Source organism: Alosa alosa, chromosome 6 (assembly GCF_017589495.1).
Source record: "Alosa alosa isolate M-15738 ecotype Scorff River chromosome 6, AALO_Geno_1.1, whole genome shotgun sequence".
Classification (NCBI taxonomy): Eukaryota; Metazoa; Chordata; class Actinopteri; order Clupeiformes; family Clupeidae; genus Alosa; species Alosa alosa.
Window position 1 is genome coordinate 12,658,899 of NC_063194.1, and position 25,991 is coordinate 12,684,889.

Consider the following 25,991-nt stretch of genomic DNA (forward strand, 5'->3'; position numbering starts at 1 on the left):
AAATCCAGCTTTTTACATGGATCTTGATCGCCTACTGTACCTACTGTCGATACGGGGGACAAAAACCAGACCAAAATCGGTGCTACCAAACTGGAGTTGCTGCAGCTAATCGCCAGTGCTCCCAGTGAGCTACAATGCTACAATGTCCTAAAAGGTGCCGTTGTGCCTCTTAACAGCCTCAAAAGTTTTGTGTAACATGAACAGGGCCCTTAAATGACAACACAATGCGTTTTCCACTCATTTCAACTCAATGTGACATTGTGAAGAAACCATTTAAATTCAAAGTTTGTACGGTCACGTAGCCTACCTCTTTTTTCATGCCTCGATCCAAGGCATGAGCTCGGTAGACTCTTCTGGGCTTTCCGTGAAGCGACCGATGGAAAAAGAGGTAAGATAAGTCAAGAGCGCTTCTTCTAATCATTAACAGGTCAACTAAAAGGCACCTGTCACCTTAGGCAGAGGTTTAAAACCCAATGTACAATCCAAAAGTTGATATATAAATATATATGTAAATACTGATATACTTCTGTAGATATGCTGGCCTTCATGTAATCCACATGATCTGCACACTTCAATGTACATTACATTACATTTGGCTGACACCTTTTAACCAAAGCGACTCCCAACAGGGAAACAATCCAGGTAGAGTACAAAGACATCAAGGACAGGTTAGTGCATCAGTGAGTGCTATTTATTTCCATACAGTCAAGTGTCAGTTCTAATCAGATAATAAGTGCTAGAATTAGCAAGGTCCAGGCTAGTTGTAGGTAGTGCTACGAGAGGAGTTTCTCTCTGAAGAGCTGGGTCTTCAGGAGTTTTTTGAAGATAAAGAGGGTGCCCCTGCTCTGGTAGAAACTGGTAGTGCATTCCACCAATAGGGACAAAAGATGAGAAAAGTTTGGATTGCCTTGAGCATACGGGTGACAGAACCAGACGTCCTAATTGTCTCAAAAGTGCAACGGTCAGGAGGTGGCATATGCCTGTATGAGGGCATTCAAGTAAGTGGGAGCAGAACCGGAGACTACTTTGTAGGCAAGCGTTAGTGACTTGAATTTAATGCGGGCGGCCATAGGTAGCCAGTAGCTGGGTGAGCAGCGGGGTAACGTGCCCTTTTGGGTTGGTTGAAGACCAGGTTCGCCGCCGCGTTCTGGATCATCTGAAGGGGTTTCACCGTTGGGAGACCTGTCAGGAGGTCGTTCACTGCTGGGAGACCTGTCAGGAGGTCGTTACAGTAGTCAAGGTGTAAGATGACTATGGTCTGTAACAGGAGTTGGGTAGCATATTGAGTCAGGTAAGTCCTGATTTTCCATATGTTGTAGAGTGTGAAATGAAATGTACAAGCTGCCTTGTTGATGTATGGTCCAGTAAAATAAAAACATGGCATAATGAATGCTTGGTCAGTGAGATGATATTTCAGCCTTCATGTGGAAGTCCATGTCTCCATTTCCTGTCCCTGACATAACCCTCCCCTATTTGGTCTCTTCAGTACAGGTTCCAATTCTGTGCCTGTAATAGTCACCTAAGGGCTTTATTATCGCATGGCAAACCCAGCAGAAGGTAGCAGAACAGTGTGCACACCGCATTATGTTGCAGCCCCCTGTTTTCTACAAATAAAGACAGATAAAGACAGAGACAGATAAAAAAACAGAATATGGTCAATGATCAAAGTACAGCTTTACCATGTTACTTGTAGTACAGATGACTCAGAAACTCTATTTGGTAGACACTTTTGTCCACTTTGGTTAAAAGCATCTGCTAAATACCAGTCATTTTACTTTTACTTTACACCCAATCAATCAGTATTTCCCGTTCTCATGCAAGCGTAACTCTACTTAGGTGTATTTTGACGCTACATCTAGGACTCTACTTACGTGTATTTTAACGCTACATCTACTCTACTTACGTGTATTTTGACGCTACATCTAGGACACTCTTGGGTGTTGGTCTCTATCCAGTCACCACTCAGGGCATCACCTATACCGGCAAGGAACACACTCCTCCCGTATCGCTCCAGCAGAAGTTTCTTTCTCTGTTTAGTGCCGTTTTCATAGTCTTCCCACAGATGTCGCATCCTCGCTGCAAATGAGAAAAGACTGTCATTGAAATAGTGTAAAAAAGAACAGCGATGAGCCGTGCTGTAAAAACACTGACTAGTAATGTGGTGTGTGTGACATGTAATCAAACATCAAATCTAATTGAGAAGTCTTTACATACATACATATATAAAATGCTCTCTTTGGCATGCACTGGCTTGCCCGATAGTGGAAACACATATTTTTCTGGTGTTTACCTACAGTCTTTGGCAGTGATGCGTATTCAGAGCTTGAGGCTGACAGGGTACCTATATCCTGTGCTTTGGCACCTAAAGAGGTGTTCTTGGGACACACATTCACCCCATGGTACCCCTGACGGCATCTATTACAGAAGGCAAACGCACAGGATGCACAGAAAGCCCAGGACTCCCCCGGCTCCAGGACCACCGGGGAGCTGCAGTTGGCACGAGGACAATACACCACGTCTGCCATGCAGTCCAGCGTCTTCTGCAGCAGCAGCTGGTCATACCGACCGAATAGCTCCTCACCCACCAGTGCCTTAACCTGAAGAGAGGGGAAAGTTGTTAGTTATGGATAACAGTGCCTCGGTGCATGGACACAACATATTCTATCACTGACTCTGATATTCTATCACTTGACTCTGATGTATTCTATATATACTATATATTGTGTCTATAGAAGCAATTGCATGTACAACTTCTAATTACACTGCACTTCTGATATTTAATTAAACAGTCACAATTCTGTAAATCAAGGTTGTGGGTTGAATGACAGAAGATGACGTAAAGTGACATTCTCTAAATTGTGGAAAATGTTATGTATCAAGAGAAGTATTTTCAATCGAGTGTATGTAGGCCTACTGTATTTGAACTGACATCTAGTTATTATATTTACCTAGTCTATTACGGCTGCATTTTATGAAAAGGCCGTCATCAAGTTTAGTGATTATTGAGTCTTTACAATACAGCATTTACAAGCGGTGCTAATTTTAACTGTACCTTTAATATTGGGTTTAGAGAATAAACTAAGATGTTACAGTTTGTTAAAAATGCAACAAACCCCATGGAGCTTACCTCTGAGGAAGTGGCCACAGAGTCACAGTCAGTATCAGGACAGTTGAACTGGAGCACCCTTCCCTCTTCAATGGCAATCCTGAAAATGTTAGAGATGCAGTCCTTACAGAAGATGTGCTCACAGCCGGTGAATCTGTGGCACTCTAAACCATACTTTGCGAAGAAGCAAATCCCACACTCAAAACTTTGTCCTTCAAACTCCCTCTGCTGCATCTTTTGATTGTGGTCTAGGAGCCACTGCAGAAGATCTGTGTCAGGGATACTGGTAGTAGTAGTGACCCGTGGATCTCTGCCGTCTGTATCCTGAGGCTCCTCCATGCAGGGAATCTCCCAGGGAGAGTGGATGGACAGGAAGCCCAGGAGGTCCTCTCTTAGGAACTGGAACCAGGAGAAGAGCACAGCCTCTCCTCCAGAAGTCTGCCAGATGTCCTCTAGATGCCTGCATATCTTTGAAAGCTGTGGCATATCCAGTGATTAATATGAGACATTTGGTGACCATATGAATCTTAACGCTTAATGTATGTTAAGGTATCACAACTATATGGGATCTGAGCTGGGGGGAAAGTTACATAGGCCTATAGGCTTTAGCCTACCAGCAGGCCAAACATGAATCAAACCAAAGCCAACATCTTCGCTAAATGTGACCTTTGACCAAATATTGTTACGCCTCTGCCTTAACAACCTTTGTTTTGACTACAGAACTTTTCAATACAGAACACGTCACATAGCCTACCTGATTATGGCGGAGCCACTGGCAACTCAGTGTAAAAGCAGGCGAGGAATGATCTGGGTATGTTGCAGGAAGCTCAAAGTCCACTACCAGAGGCGGCAGGAATTTTACATCATATTCTTGGTTTATTTCACCTGCTGAATTAATACAGGGCCTTTCAATTTACAAATATACACTAGGCTATGTGTAGACGATAATTTACGTTACGTTCCTAAAGAAAAAACAAAACAGACTACCCTACTACAAACTTCATGTAAAACAGCTTAGCCTACTGTTGGCTAGTCTATCATACCTTTTTCAATTAGTTTGAAATCATGTGGAAGCTGCGGACACACTTTCATCACTCCACCCGAGGAAGTTTCGCTTCGGTGAAATTCATCCGGTCCAAATATATTCTCCATCGCAAGCAACTCGTCTTCCCGTGCGGTGTCCATTATGTTATTATGATGCTGTGTGGGTTTAAATAAGTGGTTGGGATGTCCCCACGAACAAACTCCAACTAACGACAGGCAAGACGGCCCTTTAATTTAGCACCGAAAGTTCCCGTATAAAGCCGACATGTGATTGGTTGAAAGAGTCGAGGGTGGCTGAGGAGTGGACTGAAAAAATGATGTAAACAACGTGCAATGACTGTCATCGGGTCCGACATATCACGTGATCTGTCAGTAGGTCTCAGCTAAATACATGAAGAATGCATAGTATTAGGCAGTTACAGTTAGGCTACAGTGTTGTCTTGCTAGGGTTGCCAACTTTTTTATATGATATATTTATTGATATAAGCTATGTGTGTGTGTGTATGTGTGTGTGTGTGGTGTGTGTGTGTATTGCAAGACGTAGGCTATATCAAAAAATGATGTATTGTTTTACTAAATCATGCAACATTTTACAAAATTGTGGGCCCGTTTACTAAATTCTTTCAAATGAACGCACTAAAATTAGTCACTATTTACTAAAAATAAACGCATAATATACTACATTTGTGGTGTTTTTTCCTTGTTTCAATAACACAGTTATATATTTCTATAAGTTTAGTCTCAGGGCTACTGCATTTATTAATCGGCTAAGCCTAAAGGTGTGACATTTATTATAGCCTAAGCTGAACTGTCAGACATGGGGAGAAGAATGAGACATGGGGAGACAGACTAAATGTTAAAGCAGAGGAGTTAAAGGAAAGGTAAAGGATCATAACCACATATGACCAAGGAAAAGGGAAGTAGACCACGTATGGCCCAGAAGCCATTCCACCAGACATGATCAGAATGTCATTAGGAACAAAGTCTCACATTACATCAGATTGGAAAGTAGCCTACTGTAAAACCCAAATCACAATAAGAAATAAGATACACACATTTTTTTAATGTACAAACAGGGAAAGGTTTCCACCATTATAATAAGCTCAGCTCAAATCTGATCGGCTGAACGGCGTTCCGGTGATCTGTCATGGGTTTGCACAAGTTGATTCTCAACAACGGAACAAAATGCGTTCCGTATCAGTTCAATAAGGAACACATCTTTTTCCTTTCAAATACAGGACGATTCCGTAGCCTATTTACGGAATGGTTGGCACTTGGCAACCCCATGTTTTGCACATTGACACGACTGTCAATGAACAAGTTGTATTCGCAATAGGCCTACACTATTACAGTCACAAGGTGGCGTTATAATGTTGGACAACTTAACCCCACCAGCACTTTCATGTCGATTTTTCGGAGCAATGATAGACTATTTTTTTAATCAGTTTTATCAGTTTTCACCCTCTGATTACAATTAATAAGTCTGAAGGAAATCCCAGGTCGAATGTGTAGGCTACATAAATCAAAGAGTGTTTTATAAACTGATTGGCAAGACCAAATCCTGCCTTTGTCTGCTTGTCTGCAAGCTATCTGTCTGATTATTTAGGCTAAACGTGGCAAACTCAGCATGGATTTATGAAGATTTTAATTAATTTAATAAAACTTGATGATGATGAACAGTTCGTTTGTTATACATCACAAACTCACCTTTTCCGACAGCGTTGAGTCGTTTCACCCGACAACCACGACAATCTCCTTCTAGGGCCGCTCATGCAGGCTCACGGTACCGATCCACTTGCACGACACTTCATTTTGTCTTGTCGCATAGATGTCGCGACAAGACGTTCAGTCGTGTGTGGGCGTTTTGTTTAAAATGTCAGTTACCAGCTCATACTCAGTTTGTTTTAACGTATCTTAATTTTTTTTTTTTTCACAAATGGACCACAATTTTAGGCATGTATTTAACAGTATACAACACATTAATAGCCTAAACAAACTATGCAAGCCATTTCGAAATCTTGTTTTATTTAAACTACTCAAAGCAATCTCAAATCCTCACCAGAAACACCAACAGTCAATATATTCATCCAAATCCTAGTTTCGTTTGTTTTATGGACTACTAGGTGGTCGTGGAAGAGATCGTTAAAACATTATTTATCTTGTAAGCGTAACCAAAGTTTCACAGGCACCGTTGTGGTACAACAAAGGACCTACAACCTCATTCTTTCATTGGAGAGTCGCCTCGCGTTCAACGGATTCATTTGCATAAAGCTGGGCATCGGCCAGCTATTTTGACGCGCGACATTATTTCAAATGCAGCGCTGCCTTCCCGGAATGCTATGCGGGCGCGTTAAAGTCGCTTGATGTCACCCATAGGACTAGAGTGGAATGCGACACGACAAAATGAAGTGAAGTACAAGTGGATCTGTACCGTAAGATCTCAGCTACTGACGAACGCTTGCAAGCTGGAGGCGTGGACTCTGTAGAAGTTTGAAACGATTGTATCTGATTTCACCCAATCGCTAACATTTGGCCGTGACGTATGTTATGCACCAGCTCGATCGTGAAGTAAGCTACGCTACGATGCTCACCGGAAATTGCGTGCGCTGTATACAACAACCATTCCCACCACCAAGACAGAGCGAACAAGATGGATGTAAATGACCGATGCCGGCTTTGCGATACAAATTTAAGAGTTAGTGGAAGAATAGCTAATAGCAGATTACTATTCGACAGTAAGGCTGAAGATAATATATCATCACAGTTGTCAAAGCTAGATGTCATCATTGAAAACACGCCGCTTCGTTCATACCGGGTCTGTCGCACATGCTGTAATTTAATATCGAGGATTCTGCGAAATACATAAGTTTTACAGCGATGGAAAGAAAAGGAGACAGCAACGGTAGTGGAGTCCTGTCCAGAGAATGATGGCGATGACACTGCCTCTGCCCCCACCGACAAAAGAGGCCGGGAGCCTACATAGTACAGCGGCTAAGCACCGGAATCGTACAGTTTTTGCAGAAAGCATGAAACTTGGCACAGTTACTGTATACTACTACCCCTAGTGATCAAAAATTGAAATGGACCCCAACACATAGCGCCCCCTAGTGGCCGCCATCTTGAATTCAAATATGGCTACCATTCTTAATAGAATTGTTGATACAACTTCAAAATTAAACAAGATAAAAAAGTCTTTTAAGTTCTAACACTAACACATGATTTCCAAACAAACTTGATGTTGGCCATTTTTAAATCCAATATGGCGGATACCAAATGTGAAAATATAGACCATCTCTATTGTTATTCATGATAGAAATATCATTCAAAAACCATTTCAAAGTTTGAACAGTCATTTTATCACGACAACCTCAATATACGAGGCATCTGGTAAGATTCCAATATGGCCACTATGTGTAAGAAAATAAGCCAATTATTCTATATCTTGGTTAATTGAAGTAACTACCTACATCATCAATACATTCTTATTCTACCTTCTTCTCTTTCTGAGCAAACCTTAACTCTTACTATACACTGCTCAAAAAAATTATACATTTAAAAAAATAAAACACACGAGGGGCCGTATTCACAAAGCCTTTTATCTTACCACTAGGAGTACTTACTAAAAGTAATTCACGAAGCATTTTAGACCTAAAAGTAGCACCTAAGTCTGGGACAGCTTAAAAGAAGTCGAGAGGACTCCTAACTCACTAAGACCTATTCATAAACAACTTTTTGTGGCATTTCACGTTGCGATGCTTTGAAATGCGTAGCCTATGCGGCAACAGCAGCTTCCAATCGCGAGGAAACAATTTTGCATTCATAAAAGGGATGCAATAACGCCACCAACAACAACCAAAACTACTCATTGTTAACATGTAAATTAAATGTAACGTTTCATTGTGAATCAAATTAAAAATGTTCTCCTCTTTGCAAACGTAGGCATATGGTGACATTAATTTAATAATGTTGCAAAGATACTGCATCAATCTGTAGGCCTATGTTTCATTAGGCTACTAGGCTATTTGTTTTGCCTTACTCTTTATTCATTTAGGCTAGGCCTTTTTATTCAGTTATTCATCATCTTCTATCCTTCGCACTACTTGTGTAGCGCACACATTCTCAGACCTGTCACCTGTCACTCATCATCGTAAGGGAGGTGTTTGGAATCATTCCCGCGTTACAATCATCAGCCAATCAAGGTGGTCACTTCGGTCAAGCTCGTGCATGAGTAATGACGTCATCCATAGCAACGAAGACTCACTCTTAGTTTAGGAGTTGTCATTTTTCCTTACTAAGAGTAGGTCTGAAAGGCTTTGTGAATAACTTTTAAGAGAAAACTCCTAGCTAAAATCTTTTAGTGCGATTTAGGAGTACTCCTAGTGGTAAGATAAAAGGCTTTGTGAATACGGCCCCTGAGCGTACAGGTGGCAGAGCTAGACGATGTTTGTCTGAAGAGCGCAACGGTCGGGGGGTATATGCCTGTATGAGGGCATTCGAGTAGGTGGGAGCAGTAGGTTTAGCTGGGAGGACCAGCAGTTTGGTTTTTGAGAGGTTTAGCTGGAGGTGGTGTGCCTTCATCCATGTAGATATGTCTGAGAGGCAATCCGAGGTCCGTGCCGAGACCAAGTGGTCAGGTGGAAAGAACAGATAAAGCTGTGTGTCATCTGCACAGTAGTGGTATGAGAAGCTGTGTGAATGGATAATCTGTTCCAAAGAAGTGGTGTAGATAGCAAAGAGAAAGGGGCCCAGTACTGAGCCCTGGGGGACCCCTGTGGTGGGCAGTGGCGATTCTAGACATTTTTAACAAGGGTGGCCCTATTAATGCTAATGGGTTATGCTGTGCTAAAACAAATTCCCTCATTGGGACATTAAAATATATTCTATTCTATTATATGGCTATCTATGGCCATCTATTTTTGTAGCTGTTAAAATAATTTGACCTGCTTTTTTTGCCTGAGCTGGCAAAGAGCTATAACAAAGTCATCCAAAATCAACAAACACCTCTCAACTAAATGCTTAAAATACTTTTGTATGAAACATGAATGAAATAAACACCAATTAAAGACTAACCTTAATCTAAACATAATGTTACATTCATACAGACCCTAAGGCTCAATCCCATTTGTCATTCTTCCCCTTCTCCTTCCCCTAGCCTACCCCTTGTCCCTCGAAACAGAGTGGCAATACATAGGGGTGAGAATATTACCCTTGGATATAGGACACCTGCCTATAGGGGACAGCTGGGACGATCAAAATACTTTTTAATTAAACATTATTTACAAAGAGACCACACCGAAAGTTAATATTTTGTCACTAGCAACTTACATCTGTCTTCTGTCAAATACAGTTGCACTTTCAGCTCTGAACAAAACCGTTCAGAATATATTTAAGCAAAAGTGGAACGTGCGCAATGTTTCATTTATCCCTCCTGGTCAGGACGAATAAAACAGGCATGGGGGACGAAAGAAACATACAGTTTAGCCTAAGCTACGTAAACTTCCCAAAATTTAAATATTTCACAACAAATCCTTGACTGGTTGAATGGTCACCAGAATTCATAGGCACTGGCAGATGCGATAGGTAAATAGATATCTTTGCCTGTTAGCACAAGCTAACCTGTAGGCCTAAACTCACATGCTAAAAACAATAAGTCATGTATAATGGCAAGCGTGTTTGCCACTTTCCGACGTCTGTCTGACACTTCAAACTAGCGCTGCAGGTGCATCAAGAAAGGTCCTGCCATAGACCGTCATAATGGCCAACCATAGACTAGGATTTTGGGGTGGCACCTGGGGTGGCCAGTCAAATTTTAAGGGTAGCCTGTGCCACCCCGAGCCACCCCTCTGGCTCCGCCCCTGGTGGTGGGATGGTGAGGTGCGGACAGCTGTCCAAGCCAAGATACATTAAACGAGCATCCTGTGAGGTAGGATTCAGACTGATATGGACTGGGTAATATTTTAGGAACAAAAGGATGCCATTTTGTTATTTGGGAATGAAAATGATCAATCTCCAGAGGACTGAATTAAAAGACCAGTCCCTCCAGGAATTTGCGATGTTGCGATCGCAACAATTAACGCAAATTCAGCAAATCCTTGTGAATTTTGGGCGACCTCGCAATTTTGTCCAAACACCGCAACTTTTTCGCAAATTTGACCAATCATTCTGGTTTCCCCGTGAAATTTCACCTACCACAACAGTCCCTCGCGCAGAATATTGAGTCAGATGCCATACTCACTTCTGTAGACACCAGAGACTGCCCTATAACTTTTCACTCCTCTGCAGTTTTGATGACAATAAATAGAAGGCTTACGTTAATGATCTGCTTTACTTGCATCTCTCAACCTGGTGTTGCTAACCTACCTAGGCTATGAAAGTAAGTTAATTAAGGCCTACTTGGTTTACTGACATTTGAGTAGGCTACAGTATGCAACCCATTGGCAAATGTTTCACCTGGAGATGTCCTTTTAGCTCGTGTCATGTTTGCTAGTTTGTGGGCTCAGTTTGTGTAGTGCTACCAAAATCATAGAAATTAATAACATTGCAATACATTTACCTCTTCTATGATCCAAGAATGATGTCATTCGAGTTATTTTTTAACATTTATTTTAAATGACATCGAAAACATCCCGAATTCCATCCACATATCGTAATGCACTATGCAAAAAGTTATTTCCACTCGTAGCCGTCTAGCCGAACACAGTGAGATGCAAGCCTTCCAATCAACTTAGAAAACGCTACTGTCACACCCTGTGGCAGGCAGTCAATTAGACTTAAACACCACGTAATAACAGTAAAGAAAAGTGTAATCTAATAGTTTAAACCAATATGAAATTAATACTTAGTTGGCTATTAGTAATTATGCAAGTCACAGATTATGAATTATTAAAAATATATGAACTTAATATGATTAACATATATGAATGTATTGAAACATAATGACATGATGCCATCTCTTTAGGGGGCTGTCTTTTTTGGACAGTTCTACGAAAGGTTATACTGCTTTGTGAATTACCCCAGTCAAAGAATTTACACAAGTAGCCTAGGCCTACTTTGATTTTCTGTAAACCATACTATTTACCTTGACTTATCCTTTTTAATAAGCATCAAGATGATTAGTGTAATTTTGGTCTTACTAACCTTAATTGCCCTCAATTAAATGTTTTTTTTTTTTTTTAAATCGCAACTATTTTTGCAATTTTCACTTCCTTCCCGCAATTTCTTCGCAACAAACAGCTAAAAACACTGCAACTTCCATCGTGAAATCAGGCATTTTAGATCGCAACAATTTAAAAAAATCCTCGCGAAATCCTGGAGGAACTGAAAGACCCCCTGAAAATCTAAGTGGGAAAAATTACGTGGCAAGCTAGTCAATTTTGCTTGAATTTCAGCGCAGCAACTCATGATGGTACTCAGTAGTTCGTATGGCCCCGACATGCTTGATGGCATCGGGGCATGCTCCTAATGAAATGGCGGATGGTGTCCTGGGGGATCTGCTCCCAGATGTGGACATGGCCAATGAGCTCCTTGACAGTCGGTGGTGCAACCTGGTGGTGTTGGATGGACCAAAATATAATGTCCCAGAGGTGTTCAATCGGATTTAAGTCAGGGGAGTGTGGGGCCCACTGCACCAATACAGGGTCAGGCAATGGGTCTGAAGTTTTCATCCTGATGCCTAAGAGGGTGCAGTTGTCTTGCCCGTAGAGGTGTGTGCGTCCTTCCAAGGATATCCCTCCCCAGACCATCACTGGCCCACCACCAAACCAGTCATGCTGAATGATGTTGCAGGCAGCATTTCATTCTCCAAGACATCTTTAGACGTCACATGTGCTCAGGGTGAACCTGGTCTCATTTGTGAAAAGCACAGGGCGTCAATGGCGAACCTGCCAATTTTGTATTCTATGGCAAATGCCAATTGAGCTGCACGGTGCTGGGCAGTGAGCATAGGTCCTTCCAGAGGCCATTGGGGCCTCAGGCCACCTTCATGAAGTCTGACAGTGTGGTCAGAGACATTCACACCAGCGGCCTGGAGGAGGTCATTTTGTAGGGCTCTGGCAGGGCTCCTACTGTTTGTTGTTGCACAAAGGAGCAGATACTGGTCCTGCTGCTGGGAGACACAGTAATCCTTCTGGCAATGGAACGTATTGGTGTGCCATTCTGGAGGAGTTGGACTACCTGTGCAAAGTTTGTAGGATCCAGGTACTGGCTTATGCTACCAGTAGTGACACTGACCCTAGCCAAATGTGAAACTAGTGAAAAATCAGTCAAGGAGGATAAAGATGGAAAATGATAAATAGATAGATAGATAGATAGATAGATACTTTATTGATCCCCAGGGGAAATTCAATGTATCATTTGCCACCACCTCCCATCTTCCTTTCTTGTCAAAGTTTTTGGAGAAAGTGGTCTTCAAGCAAGTCTTGGACTTACTATATCAGAACAACCTGCTAGCAGTGTTCTGATATAGCCAGATTGGGTTGAGTGATTTCCGCCCAATCACACTCAAAAATCCGCCCTCATCAGCAAAAAACCGCCCCAACAACGATTTTGTCATAGAGAACCATTCAACTAAATATTTTATTTGCCCGCTTAAAGCTTATTTTCCCCCGCCCGACGAAGTCAAAAGAAGCCCACTGCCTGCTAGACCCTATGCAGTCTGTTTTCAAGAGTCATTCTACTGAAACGGCTTTTCTGTCTGTGACCGAAGCATTGAGAGTAGCTAAGTCCTCATCTAAGTTGCTAAGTCATTAGTATTCATTCTACTAGACTTATCTGCAGCCTTCGATACTGTTAACTGTGACATTCTCCTTTCTACACTATCTGAACTGGGATGTCTAGGAAAGCCCTTGGCTGGTTTAAATCCTACCTTAAAGGGCACATGACCTCACACACACCTCACAGACTTTTCTCTATTTACGCACTTCCTTGGGTGAGACCATTCGCTCCCATGAATTTGATTATCACTGCTATGCGGACGATACTCAACTTTACCTGTCTTGAGCTTTTGGTGTTTCCACCACAAAGCACACCCAAGGACTGGGCGCTGAACGCACTAGCAAGTGTCCTGAAAGTGCTGGTTCACTGACTAGCATGAGCCCTAATGTGTCAGGAGGGAGATAAACTCATAAGGTATTACGTATTTAAGTTAGCTTCATTGACAGGCATAATCATTTTATGGGATGCAAAATGTTAAACTACAATAAAACAAAATGGACCTTTTCAAACAATCACTATAAGCCTTAAAAGAAACTTTCGCATATGCCAATTGGCCCCACCCACCTCAATTGAATTAGGCTAACAGTAGGATGTGTTGGACTGGGTTATGTACTAATTTATCTAACTATGACTGGGTGTATGTACTAATTTATCTAACTCTAGGATAGAAGACGAAATACCTAATTTCCCAAAAGGCAGCATATGTTTCTTTAAGAGACTTGACAGATGCTAGCTTCCATGGGTTTTAGCCTCCTTGCTAGCATGCCAGCCTCTAGGGGGCAAATTAGAAGGATTGAGCCCAGGCAAGTGCAGGGTTTAGTCACACAGTCAAAACTTCACACATAGCCTAAACGCACCCCAGTTTTTGACTCAGTGTCGGAATGTATGGCTACTTCCTTAAAATCCAACATATCTGCCATTTTAATTATGCATGATTGTCACATTATGTATTTCATAATGCTGAAAGATGGCTATAGACATGTCACATTATGTGTTAAAAGCAGTATAGCATTATAAATGTAGAAAAAAAGGGCATATTTTGGTGGCCATATTTGAAGTCAAGATATGGGCCACTAAGGGGCGCTATGTGTTGGGGTCCATTTCAATTTTTGATCACTAGGGGTAGTACTATACCTGTACCAAGTTCGTGCTTTCTGCAAAAACTGAACGATTCAGGTAAAAATCTGGCCTCAGCCGCTGTACTAACACCCTCAAAAACTCCACGAGCATTGAAGAAGTCGAGAAGATCGACCGACTTGCCAGCACCAACGAGAAGCAGTGTGACCAAGGTAAGTTAGGGAAATTAGGCTATTCAATACATTGTTTTCTGACAGTGTATGTTATGCCTTTTCATGATTTGTTACAACATATATCTACAAAAGCGCCCTCATAGGCCAATTGTTTTTTTTTTTTTAAATATGAGTTTTTGGGGGCTTTTTGCCTTTATTCGGATAGGACAGTGAAGAGAGACAGGATGGAGTGGGAGAGAGAGATGGGGTGGGATCGGGACATGACCGCAGGCCGGACTCGAACCTGGGTCCCCGTGGGCACTTTGACCCGTACATGGTATGGGCGCTGTAGCCTGTTGTGCCACAGCGCCCCCCATAGGCCAATTGTTAGGAACAGTAAGCCTACTTCTTCGTCTTCGACCTTTTCCCTCACCCTTATGACAAAATTAATGTTGTGTGACTGTTCAGTCTGTCACAACACAAAGTAGAAGGCAAGTAATAGCAGCGCTGTGAACATGTGCTGGCTATCTAAGCCTACACCTAGTTTTTCAGTGTGTTTCTTGGGCTTACAACTTCAGTGTCAGAGCCAAGAAGACAGAAGGAGAGCTACAAGCAGTGTTCACTGTTACCAACTTAGCGACTTTGTCGCCATATTTAGTGAGATTTCAGTACACCCCCCCTTTTTTTTTTTTTTAAAAGCGACTAGCGACAATTCTAGCTATTTTTTCTTGCGTTCTTGGAGACTCTGATGTGATGGCATGTACTGTCCCTTTTTACTCTTCTGAGTGAGCAGTGAGTTCGGCTGTGCTGTGTGAGAGTCTCATGCCTGTTTGTGAATTACATTGCGTTCACCCAAAGCGTTGCCCCATGATTATAATAGTAGGCCTAATGACTGGCCTATGTAGTATCAGCCCATGTTATTACATGGAAGTAGCTATAGATCTAACAGCTCAGACAACGTTATTGGAAGGTGCAGCAACTTCGGGTGAGATTACAACCAGAGTCAATGAGACGAGAGCAATGACATGATGACAGGGAAACAGGGACACAGTTGCCAGCATCGTTCAACAACCACATTGAACAAAGGAAAGTAGGCTAGGCTACAACTTCATTTGCAAGCAAAGCAGATAGTTCAAAATCGAGGATACAAGTTAGAAAAACCTATAGCATTCGATCTGTCCGAGTTACATTAAGCTAAATTTATCCAAAATATAGCCATTGTCATAAGGTTAAATTTTGTGTAGCCTATAGTCAAGTTCACTTTATATTTTTGTGGGAATGTTTTGGGGATTTGGTAAACTATACATTTTTGGAAAGGTTATTGTATAAGGAGTCAGAAAATCAATGTTTGCATTTGCCCATTTTTTTTTTTTTTTTAGGCTGTTTTTTTCCGATCTTAGGAAATATATCTTAAATCTAACCTGTTCACACATAGGCTACAACATAAATACATGCAGGACTACATGGAAATGCATGGATTCCAGGATTCCAATGCATTTCCACTGAATTATTTTTGGAATCTGATCCTTTATCATACCTGTTCGTTCGTACTCGTCGCTCGACTTATCGTGATTAAATTCAAAATGGCGTGGAACGGTAAAATTCCTTAAGGTACTGTCTGTATAAATCGTCTTGTAAATAAACTACCAGTGCTTTTTCAAAGTTCTCCATGTCTCGTTTTAAATGTCAAGGCCCTCGGAAGTCTACTAATGAAGTATGGAGCTACTTTGAGCCTCGTAAATGATGTAAAACAGTGATTTATTAGCATGGCTAGGCCGATGCCCGAGGCACCACAACGAAACACTGTTGGTAGCATTGGCTAACTAGCGCCAGATTTCTGAGTGCAGGGGACAAGCCGAGGTGAGCTATGAGATATACGTTCACACTCGGTATCATGTTTCAACACACTTTAGGTCAATATCACACCGGAATTCTCCTTTAATGATCACATCGCGTATAATACATACCTCCCCTCAGTCAATGGTAAACAGACTGACGAGAGAACGCAATGCCATTCACTCATAACTCTCTTCCCACAGAGGGCGCTGTTACACAAAATAATGTAAACTCCCAATACCAAAGCTAATTTTATACAAGGCAGAACAAGGATTTTGGAGAAATAAAACATATTGACCTGAACCAAACACAATTAAAAACAAAAAAGACTTACACATTTTCTTTTATCTGTTACATATAAAAGTCAGTGGTGCCAAACATACTAGAAGGTCCACAAAGGTAATTTGGTATTATGTAAAATGTCAACCAAATTTCTGGCATATTTCCATACCACTGATACGGAAAAAAAAAACGTGCTCTACAAAAAGATCAGAATAGTCATTTGTCAAGACTGCATGTGCACAATAGCTGACTGTCAACCTTTAACACAAGGCTGAGGGACATTCAAATCAGTTGACGGTCATATTCAAAATTTGAAAGAATTATTGGCACCTCTGCTAAAGTTGATTAAAAAACGGGTATAAAAAATCATCCGTTGGTGATTTATTGTAATCTCACAATGAAAAAAATAGGAAAAAATCAACCTTGAAGGAAAGCAAATTTATTTTGAGAAAAAGGAAAATCTCATAAAGAAATAAATATTTTTTAACAAAAACACGTTGCTCACAATTATTGGCACCCCTGCTGATAATACCTTCTTAAGAGTCCCTTTGCCAATAAAACAGCTTGTAATATTCACCTATGACACCCCATAAAGTTGGAGAATACAAAGCAATAGATTTAAGACCGTTGGTGTTTACAAAATCTCCCCAGATCGTCCAGATTCCTAGGTCCACAGTTGTGCATTCTCCTCTTTGACTCACCCCACTATTTCTCTATTGAGTTTAGATCAGGGGACTTGATTTTGTCTTCAAACCATATTTGTTTCGATCTGGACGATTGTTTTGGTTCATTGACCTGATGAATGATCCAATCATGACCAACTTTTAGTGTCTTGTCAGAGATTGACAGATTTCCTTTGAAAATGTTCAGGTTTTTCTTGTTGTTCAGAATACCATACACCAGGGCTATTCAATTACAAATTAATTTGGGCCACAGACTTGAGCCGGGCCACACATTTTCAGCGACCAAAGCAGGAGGTAATTATTTAAACCAACACAAAATCGTGTAATGCCTAGCCAGTAATGTTTATTATTTGATTGACCTTTCAACTTGGCAACATGAATAATGTCACTTCAACAATAAAATAGTTACAACCAATTGAGGTAGCAGAAAAGACGTGGTAGACCATCTTCTGAACCTGCAGCAACACCTGCAACTGCATCAAGTCCATCTAGAGGCACTTTGTACACTTGTTCAGCAGCAGCTGCTGCCAGCATAGATAAGTGCTTCTTCTGTCAGAAGCAGACAAAAGAGCGTCTTCATGCGGTGTCCTCTTTCAATGCAGGCAACCAACCAAGAGATATAAGTAATATTTTGAAGTCAATGACTTTTAACAGGTAGCCAGTGTAAAGATGCTAGAATGGGGGAAATATGTTCATATTTTTTTGTGTGTGTGAGCAGCTGCATTTTGTATAAGCTTTTTAGAAAGGTATTATTACAGCCAGCGTAATAGCATTGCAATAGCATTGCAATAGTCTATCCTTGAGGTGACAAAAGCATGGATTGTTTTCTCGGCATCTGGTAAGGATAAGGACTTCCTTATCTTTGAAATGTTCCTTAAATGGTAAAATGAAGTTTTGGTGATCTGTTTTATGTGATTATTCTGGTCCTGGTCAATTATAACTCCTAGGTTTTTAACACTTGTGGATGAGGTCAGTGGAAGATCACTATACAGTCTGTGATGTAGATGGGATATCCCTCATCTTTTTAGAACCTAAAACCATGACTTCTGTTTTATCTGAGTTCAAAAGCAGGAAATTATTCGTCATCCATGTCTTTATATCTCTTATACATGTTTCAAGTTTGGCTAATGGGGTTAATTCATCAGGCTTTATGGAGAGGTATAGTTGTGTATTATCTGCTAAACAACAGGAGACCCAGTACTGAGCCTTGAGGCACTCCATATTTTACCATAATCTGGGTAGATGGTTTATTATGGACCTGTACAAATTGTTGACGGTTAGGAAGATCTAAACCAAGCGAGTGCTGAGTCTTTGATGACTATCAAATTTTCAAGCCTAAGAAGTATGTCGTAGTCTATGGTGTCAAAGGCAGTGCTGAGGTCCAGGAGGACCAGTATTGATACAAGGCTAGGTTTTTTGAGGGAGGGCTTAATAACAGATGTCTTAAACGACTGTGGTACATGCCCTGATAGCATTGAATTATTTATAATCTAGAGCAAAACATTATCCAGGAAGGGGAGAGCAGTCTTAAGAAGGTGAGTAGGAATAAGGTCTAGTAGACTAGTTGTAGATTTTGATGAGGAAATTGTGGAGGTGAGGTCTAATATGTTGTGTATATGTAAATGAATTAAATGTTGTTCAAGGTCTCATCTGTGATTCTGTTATGTTTTTGCTATCTTTCAGCAATGGAGTATTAGCCTGATGAGCCAGACCCACATTAAAATGTATGGTCTGGGCACTCACCGTTCGCAGTGCTCAGTCCGAGGGGCGGGATAATCAGTTGTCTTTCAAATACCTCTGCACGCAATAGGACAGTGGCAGCGCAATGAGTCCCATGCGTTTCCCACCAGCGGAGCTAGTTGGCTAGTTCAAACGTTTGCCAACTTAATAAAAGCTTAACTCGTGTCACACTGTTCGCCAGCAGCAACATCCATCTTATTTGTTTTCATCAGGGAATTCAAGCCAAACCGTTGCAACTCTGCCATCAATCATTATGTTAAGCCCACCTAACGACTCTATACACGATTTCATTGGCCTGATTAAGTTTCGATTTCTGGAGCTCACAAGCCAACGGAGAGTTGCTAGACTAGCCCTGGCAGCAAATGTGATTTGCTGCCGCTAGGGGCGCGTCTAGATTTCTAGGCTAATGGAGTATGTGTATATGGTGAAACTGATTGGTTATTGATCTTATCTCTAATTGTTTGACATACAATCATAATACTGACATACAATCATACTGTTGAAAATTACTGTTTTGTGAACTTTATTCAACATAGCCAGTGATTTAGGCGAGATTTATGGTGTTAATTACAGTGAAATATACAATTAAAAAAAAATAGGGTTGAAACAGGTAAAACAAATGGAGACATCATTTTTCTCCATGTTCAATGACCTCTAAAGACAATCCAACCACTCTCCAAAAATTAACATTTCAAACCCACAGAAACCACATAGTCCCCCTGACTATATTGTCACAATCTTGCAAAGTTGTCTCAGAATGATTTTATTGGTTGCACCAAAACACACGAACGTCATTACACAGGCAACACGAAGGAGGTCAATTAAACAAGCACGATACACAAACAGGGTAGTCACATACAATACACGGGGTAAACACATGAGGTACAACATAAAGAAAGACAATACCAGCTAACACATACATGACAAGGTAAACGCAATTACTCATACTAAAACCAACATCAACATTACACACACACACACTGCACAGCATTATGGGAGTTCAGTCATGAACCAGCTAGGCTCAGTTCACTACACAGCCCCCCGAGCCACAGCTCCATTGTCACCAAGGTCCACAGAATCAGTGTCCAAGTCTCCACGACCCTCAACTGAGGCCAGGGTCGATCTGAGGGCCAGTCGATCACGGTGGAGAGCCACAACTCTCCGACGCTTAATCAGTCTCACACGATAGACCACGTCAGACAGCTTCTCTAAGACATCGCACGGCCCGACCCACTGGCCCCGACGACCGGTTTAGAACTCCTGGCCGCGACAGCACGTATCGTAAGCTCGCTTTTGACGTATTCCAGCTTCACTCATAGCCTGCCTGGCCAACTCGTGTACTCCTTTCAGTCTCTCGCGTAGCTGCTTGTAGTATTCCAGCCCTGGCTTACCTCCAATCTCCGCTTCCGGAGGCGAAGACCGAACACCAAGTCCACCAGCGTGCGTAGCTCTCGCCCGTACATCAGAGCTGCCGGTGTGCATTTCGTTGACTCTTGCAATGCACAGCGATATGCCCAGAGCACCAGGGGCAAGTGTAAGTCCCAGTCCTTTTGTCGGCGGTCGGCCAATATGGCCAGCTGCACTGCTAGCGTCCGATTAAACCGTTCCACTAGCCCGTCGCTTTGTGGATGCAGAGGTGTCGTTCTCGTTTTCCGGATGCCCATGCGCTGGCAAACCTCAGCAAACACCTCTGCCTCGAAATTCCGCCATTGGTCGCTGTGGAGTAGGGTTTAATCCCGGGAGACGGGATTCCCGGGAAATCTGATCAAAACTATTTCCCGATTCCCGGGAAATGTTATGGCGGGAAACGGGAAATGAAAGTAAAAAAAAATTCCAGTGCGCTCCTATTGGAGTGCGCGTCTATTGTTGTCTTACGGTAACGTTGCATTCAGTAGCCTACGCAGCAGTATCTACCGCCTAAGGATGTCTACTGCCAGCTTTGTATGGGAGCATTTTAAAAGACTTGAAAATGAAAACGCAAAGTGCATGTTGTGTGACCGGATTGTCAGGTGTTCTGGGGGGTTATTTAATTTATTTGAACTTTGTGATGTTTAAAAGATAAATATGCCTGTCCTGCCTTAATAAAGAAACATTTGGTTAACTTCGAGTGATTATTCCCGTTTGCAGCCGTTAACAAATCTCAATAGCCACATCATGGATTTAGTTTATCAGAATGGTTTAGGAATCATTCCATGGTTTACTTTCGGAGATTTCGTCAGTTTTTATAATGGAGTTCTGTAATATATTGGTTTTATAAGGGTTGCCTAGACAATCCACTTGGCATTTCATAGTTAGTGCTGCGGCAGATAGGCTTATCACGCACGCAGCAGAAATGATAATTGCAAACTTTGTCGATGGACATAAACTGTGTTCTTTTGGCCTAATAATGATACAAATAATATAAAAATGTCAGTCTGCGATTTGGGAACGCATATTTGAGTGATATCATACATTACTTGGGCTAAAACAACAACTACAAAAAAACAGCTATCTCCGGGATTCCGGAAATCGTCGTCTTTTCCCAGGATTTGATACATCTCATTTTCGGGAAAAATATTAAACCCTACTGTGGAGCTCTTCCGGTGCCCCGAACCGGCAGAACATCTTAGTGACCAGTCTGTCCGCTGTCATCTGGGCGCTCTGATCTGGCACTGCATACGCCTCCGGCCACTTACTGAAATAGTCCATAGCTACGAGCACGTAGTGATTTCCCGCTCTGTGACTGGCAGTGGGCCCATGATATCGACGGCTACCCGCTCCATGGGAGCCCGACTGCGATATTGCTGCAGCGAGCGTCTTGAAGTCCGCGTGGGGCCCTTCTTCCCTGTGCGAGGCGTCACAGCAGTGAACATGCAGTTCAGCGTCCAGCCTGCATCCCGCCAATAGAAGTGGCTTCTCAGCCCGCCGAAGAGTTTTTTGCAATGCGAAATGAGGCGCCCCCCACTGCCCCATGTACCTGTTCCAGTGCGGGCTCGTAATCCAGCAGGAACCAGCAACTGGAAAATGTCAGATTGTCTATCGGGGAGCTCGCCAGTGTCTATACAACAGTCCTTGACATGCTACTATTCCGGCCACTGTGAATAAATCGCTTTGGTCTCTGGATCGAGTGCTGATCACGTCCAGTCCATGGCGGTCGCTGACCGGCCGATCCATGACCACACTTTCGGCGAGTGTGGCGTCCTCGATGCGCCTTCCGGATCTCCTCCCTTGACATCGCGTCCACCGGCGACTGCGCATCCATGGCCCCAGCTGCCGCTCTGCAGTGCTGTGTTGTGGCGTTGGGCTGCGGTGCGCTGTCTCCGGTCTCTCGATCACTGTAGCTGGTAGCGGAAGGTGGCGAGACGACCTCGGGGTGCTGCTGGCGAGCGTTGACTCTCTTGCTGGCATGAAGCTGGCGGGCGGTGGCTCTCTTGAGGCTGGCGGCGTTGAGTCTCTCGCTGGGTGCTGCTGGCGGCGTTGGCCCCCCCTCACTGGCGTGCTGTTGGCGGCGTTGACCCTCTCATTGGTAGCGGCTGGCTGGCGGCGTTGAAAACAGCGACTCTCTCTCTCTGCCAGCGGCGTGCAGCCTGTAGCCCGGCAAGCGGGCTCCGGTTGAGGCGCGGCCAGGCTCCTCTCCTCCCTCCGGTGGCAGTGCTGGCACTGGTCTGCTGCACACGGATGCCTGGACAGGGCGTCCGCGTTGCCGTGAGGCGACCCGCCCGGTGTCGAATCTCCATGTCGTAGTCCTGGAGCGCCTCCAGCCAGCGAGCAAGCTGGCCCTCTGGTTCTTTGAAGTTCAGCAGCCAGGTGAGCGATGCATGATCCGTTCTCAGCAGGAACCGTTTGCCGTAGAGGTAGGTTCGGAAATGGCGCACTTCCACCACCACAACCAACAGTTCTCTGCGGGTCACGCAGTAATTCTTCTCCGCTTGGTCCAGTGAGCGGCTGAAGTATGCGACCACCTGCTCGCACTGCTCGCCTGCTTGAGAGAGGACGGCGCCGACGTCCACGTCGCTGGCATCGGTGTCCAGGATGAACGGCAGTTGAAGGTCAGGGAAAGCGAGCACTGGAGCCTCACTTCTTCCGGACGAGTACAGCCGGCGCAGCCCAGGGACTACTGCTTGGCTCTATCACTCCTGCCACGGCCATTTCCTTGATCTTTTCTTCAGCTGCTTGTCGTACTTGGCGAACGGTAAGCGATGAGGCTGAAGTCGAATGGGCCGGGCCTTTCCGGTGTCGATATCGTGTTGGACCAGGCTCGTTCGGGTGCAGTCCTCATCTCTTGCGGCGAAGATGTCGGTGTACACTGCTAGTAGTCTCCGCACCTGGCTACCCTGTGCTTCACTCAGCCCCTCACAGCTACGAGTGCAGAGTTCATTTACGGCTTGCCTTGTTTCTACAGAGGGCCGCGCTCTCTGAGCGGAGAGTGGTGTTTGCTCAACCCGCTCTCTTGGCTCCTCCCTGGTGGGCGTGAGCTGAGCAGTGGCGGCCTCAGCGAGCGGACCTGGATGAGGCCTGTGGTTTTCGCGGGCTTGAGTTTCGCGGGCTTGTGTGGGGAGGGGCGGAGACTCAGCAAGCGGACCTGGATGAGACCTGTTGTTTTCGCGGGCTTGAGTTTCGCGGGCTTGTGTGGGGAGGGGCGGAGTCTGGAATGACGAGTACTCTTTGCGAGTTTGCTTCCTGCGGACTTGTGTGGAGCGAGTTGGAGAGTTCTTTGTCGCGCCAGCTCTCCGCACTTCATGCTCTGTTTTCCCCGCCGTGTGCAACACTACGCTGCTCGTCCCCAAGTGTAGTGTGAACCGGGAAATGTCCACCACAGCCCCCCATTTCTCTAGCACGTCCAGGCCGAGAATGCAATCGTCCTGAATGGCCAAACCAAACCAAACCAAACGGCTCGCCGTCTCACCGTTGATGCACACGCACACCACTTTTTGTCCATACAGTTCCGCTTGCTACTGTTGTGATGCGCGTTTTTGTCTTTTCCCAGTCTCTGGGTCTGGCTACCAGCGTGCCGGGTAAGAGGCCGGGGCGCACAAGCAAGATGGTGGAGCCAGTATCGATCAAGGCGCGACACCGAGTCCCGTCTAGCGTGCAGTCCACATACAGTCCTCTAGTTTGGCCGAGCCGGCCCAGCCGTATGCAATCCATAGCCCCTCCCGCCGTGTCACCTTCTTCTAGTAACTGGGGCGCGAGCGTGAGGGGTGCCGGGGCTGGGCAGTACCACGCGATGTGTCCCGGCTCGCCAGACCGGTGGCATCTGTCTCCGCTGGCCGGGCTCTTCCACTCGCGTGGGCAGCGTTGTGGTGGCTGTGTCGTGGTCTGCCGCATCACCTCCAGTTCCTCCTCGTCTTCCTCCATCGATGTCTGGCGCACGCAATGCCTCGACTCTGTTGTGCGGAAGATGTTTTCCACCCGTTCGGCCTCCGCAAGGGCCGCGGACAGCGAGCTGGGGGCGCTCAGGCGAAGGTGTTCTTTGAGCCGCTCTGGGTGGATGCCTCGCACGAACGCTTCCAGTGCCATCTCTTCATGTAGACCCTGGCTGTACGTTGGGTAGCCCCGCCGGGCATACAGCTGCAGGTCAGCCGCGAACTTGCCCAGTCTCTCGTCCTTGTGTCGCCGTCTGGAAGCGAGTTGTTCTTTGGCATCGCTGATGAAGATTCTCTGTCCGAATCGTCGTTGCAGAGCTGCTTTGATTGCGGTCCAGCTTACTTGCTCTGCCAGTGGCAGGTCTTCTAATACTTGTAGCGCTTCCCCCTCCAGAGCCAACGCCACCTGTCCGCCCGTTCTCTACGCAGACCAGCCATTCAGCTCGGCTGCCAGCCGGACCTGTACCAGGTATGTCGCCAGCGGCCTTTCGCCATTGTAGTGGGGCAACTTTACGCTGGGGCGGCCTTCTACCGCCGCCGTCGCACCGGTGTGGAGCGGGTTCAAGTGGCAGGATGCTGCCATCAGCCCGGTTCGTTTTCTCCTGTTGCCGGGGGCGGGTCTCTTCGTCACGGTCACGCTGCAGGCTGGCTCCGTCTGCTGGGCCCAGCAGGTGGCCATGGGCGAGCGCGCTGTCGAAGAGCCGTCTTGGCAGGAAACTCATCATCGCCAGGGCATCAGTTGCAGCTTTCTCCTCCCGTCCAGTAGGGGTCGCCATCCCACTTCTGACACCAATGTAACAATCTTGCAAAGTTGTCTCAGAATGGTTTTATTGGTTACACACCAAAACACACGAACGTCATTACACAGGCAACACGAAGGAGGTCAACATGAAGTACAACATAAAGAAAGACTATACCAGCTAACACATACATGACAAGGTAAACGCAATTACTCATACTAAAACCAACATCAACATTACACACACACACACACTGCACAGCATTATGGGAGTTCAGTCATGAACCAGCTAGGCTCAGTTCACTACAATATGGTGACAGATTAATTTAATAATGTTTCAACGATACTGCATCAATCCGTAGGCCTATGTTTTATTAGGCTACTAGGCTATTTGTTTGGCCTTACTCTTTATTCATTTAGGCTAGGCCTTTTTATTCAGTTTTTCATCATCTTTCATCCTTCGCACTACCTGTGTAGCGCACGCATTCAGACCTGTCACCTGTCACTCATTATCGTAAGGGAGGTGTTTGGAATCATTCCCGCGTTACAATCATCAGCCAATCAAGGTGGTCACTTCAGTCAAGCTCGTGCATGAGTAATGACGTCATCCATAGCAACGAAGACTCACTCTTAGTTTAGGAGTTGTCATTTTTCTAAGAGTAGGTCTGAAAGGCTTTGTGAATAACTTTTAAGAGAAAACTCCTAGCTAAAATCTTTTAGTGCGATTTAGGAGTACTCCTAGTGGTAAGATAAAAGGCTTTGTGTATACGGCCCCAGGTGCATTAAAAAACAAAAGATTAAACAGAACCTGAGATATGCTGCTTTTGTTTTTGAAATTATAAGCATAGCCTAATTAACATATATTTTTGGTTAAGCTACATCTGACCTAGGCACATCTTGTGTAGCCTAGATAATCAAGAAAGTGCAATTGAAGCAAAGATTCAACATCCAATAGTTTATAATAAGCAGGGTAGTCAGTTTATTAAAATGAAATCTATGACATTCTGAAATTCAGCCTAATAACAAAGGCTATTGTCAAAAATAAATCTGTGCAGAGCTAATTGTCAAATATTTTACGTGCACAACTGAACATCGCACAACTGAAAAAACTGAAAGTTAACACAAAACAGCTGTCTTTATCACATCTCGGCTAATCCTACTGGAGATAGTCCCAAAGTGGCCTATTGGTCTCTTTCTGGGCATTTTTCCCCGTTTTCCACGCAGTTCAAGGACGATGCCCAGCCTTGAGCCATGATTTCACGAATGGCTTAGGGT

The 25,991-nt window shown here is 44.1% G+C and overlaps 1 protein-coding gene across 3 annotated transcripts; it reads right to left on the reverse strand.

The window, feature by feature from the left end:
- Positions 1 to 669: 669 nt before the first annotated feature.
- On the reverse strand, positions 670 to 4,539 carry LOC125296495 (E3 ubiquitin-protein ligase RNF14-like). 3 transcript variants are annotated; one of them, XM_048246445.1, is made up of 6 exons: positions 4,150 to 4,538; positions 3,861 to 3,991; positions 3,128 to 3,583; positions 2,291 to 2,597; positions 1,904 to 2,076; positions 670 to 1,604 (listed from the first exon to the last, which is right to left on the reverse strand). In XM_048246445.1, exons 1-6 carry the CDS (start codon positions 4,289 to 4,291, stop codon positions 1,470 to 1,472), a joined length of 1,344 nt encoding a protein of 447 aa, XP_048102402.1. In that variant the 5' UTR covers positions 4,292 to 4,538; the 3' UTR covers positions 670 to 1,469. The 3 variants fall into 3 exon arrangements, with proteins under 3 accessions (XP_048102402.1, XP_048102401.1, XP_048102403.1); XM_048246444.1 differs by having other exon boundaries at positions 3,861 to 3,994; positions 4,150 to 4,536; XM_048246446.1 differs by having other exon boundaries at positions 1,452 to 1,597; positions 3,861 to 3,994; positions 4,150 to 4,539.
- Between the last annotated feature and the right edge of the window lie 21,452 nt (positions 4,540 to 25,991).

Coding starts and splice junctions, on each gene's coding strand:
- LOC125296495 (XM_048246444.1), bottom strand. CDS start 4,291: ATGGACACCGCACGGGAAGACGAGTTGCTTGCGATGGAGAATATATTT. Junction 2,598..3,127: donor CTGTGGCCACTTCCTCAGAG/GTAAGCTCCATG, acceptor CCCTCTCTTCAG/GTTAAGGCACTGGTGGGTGA. Junction 1,605..1,903: donor GATGTAGCGTCAAAATACAC/GTAAGTAGAGTA, acceptor CTTTATTTGTAG/AAAACAGGGGGCTGCAACAT.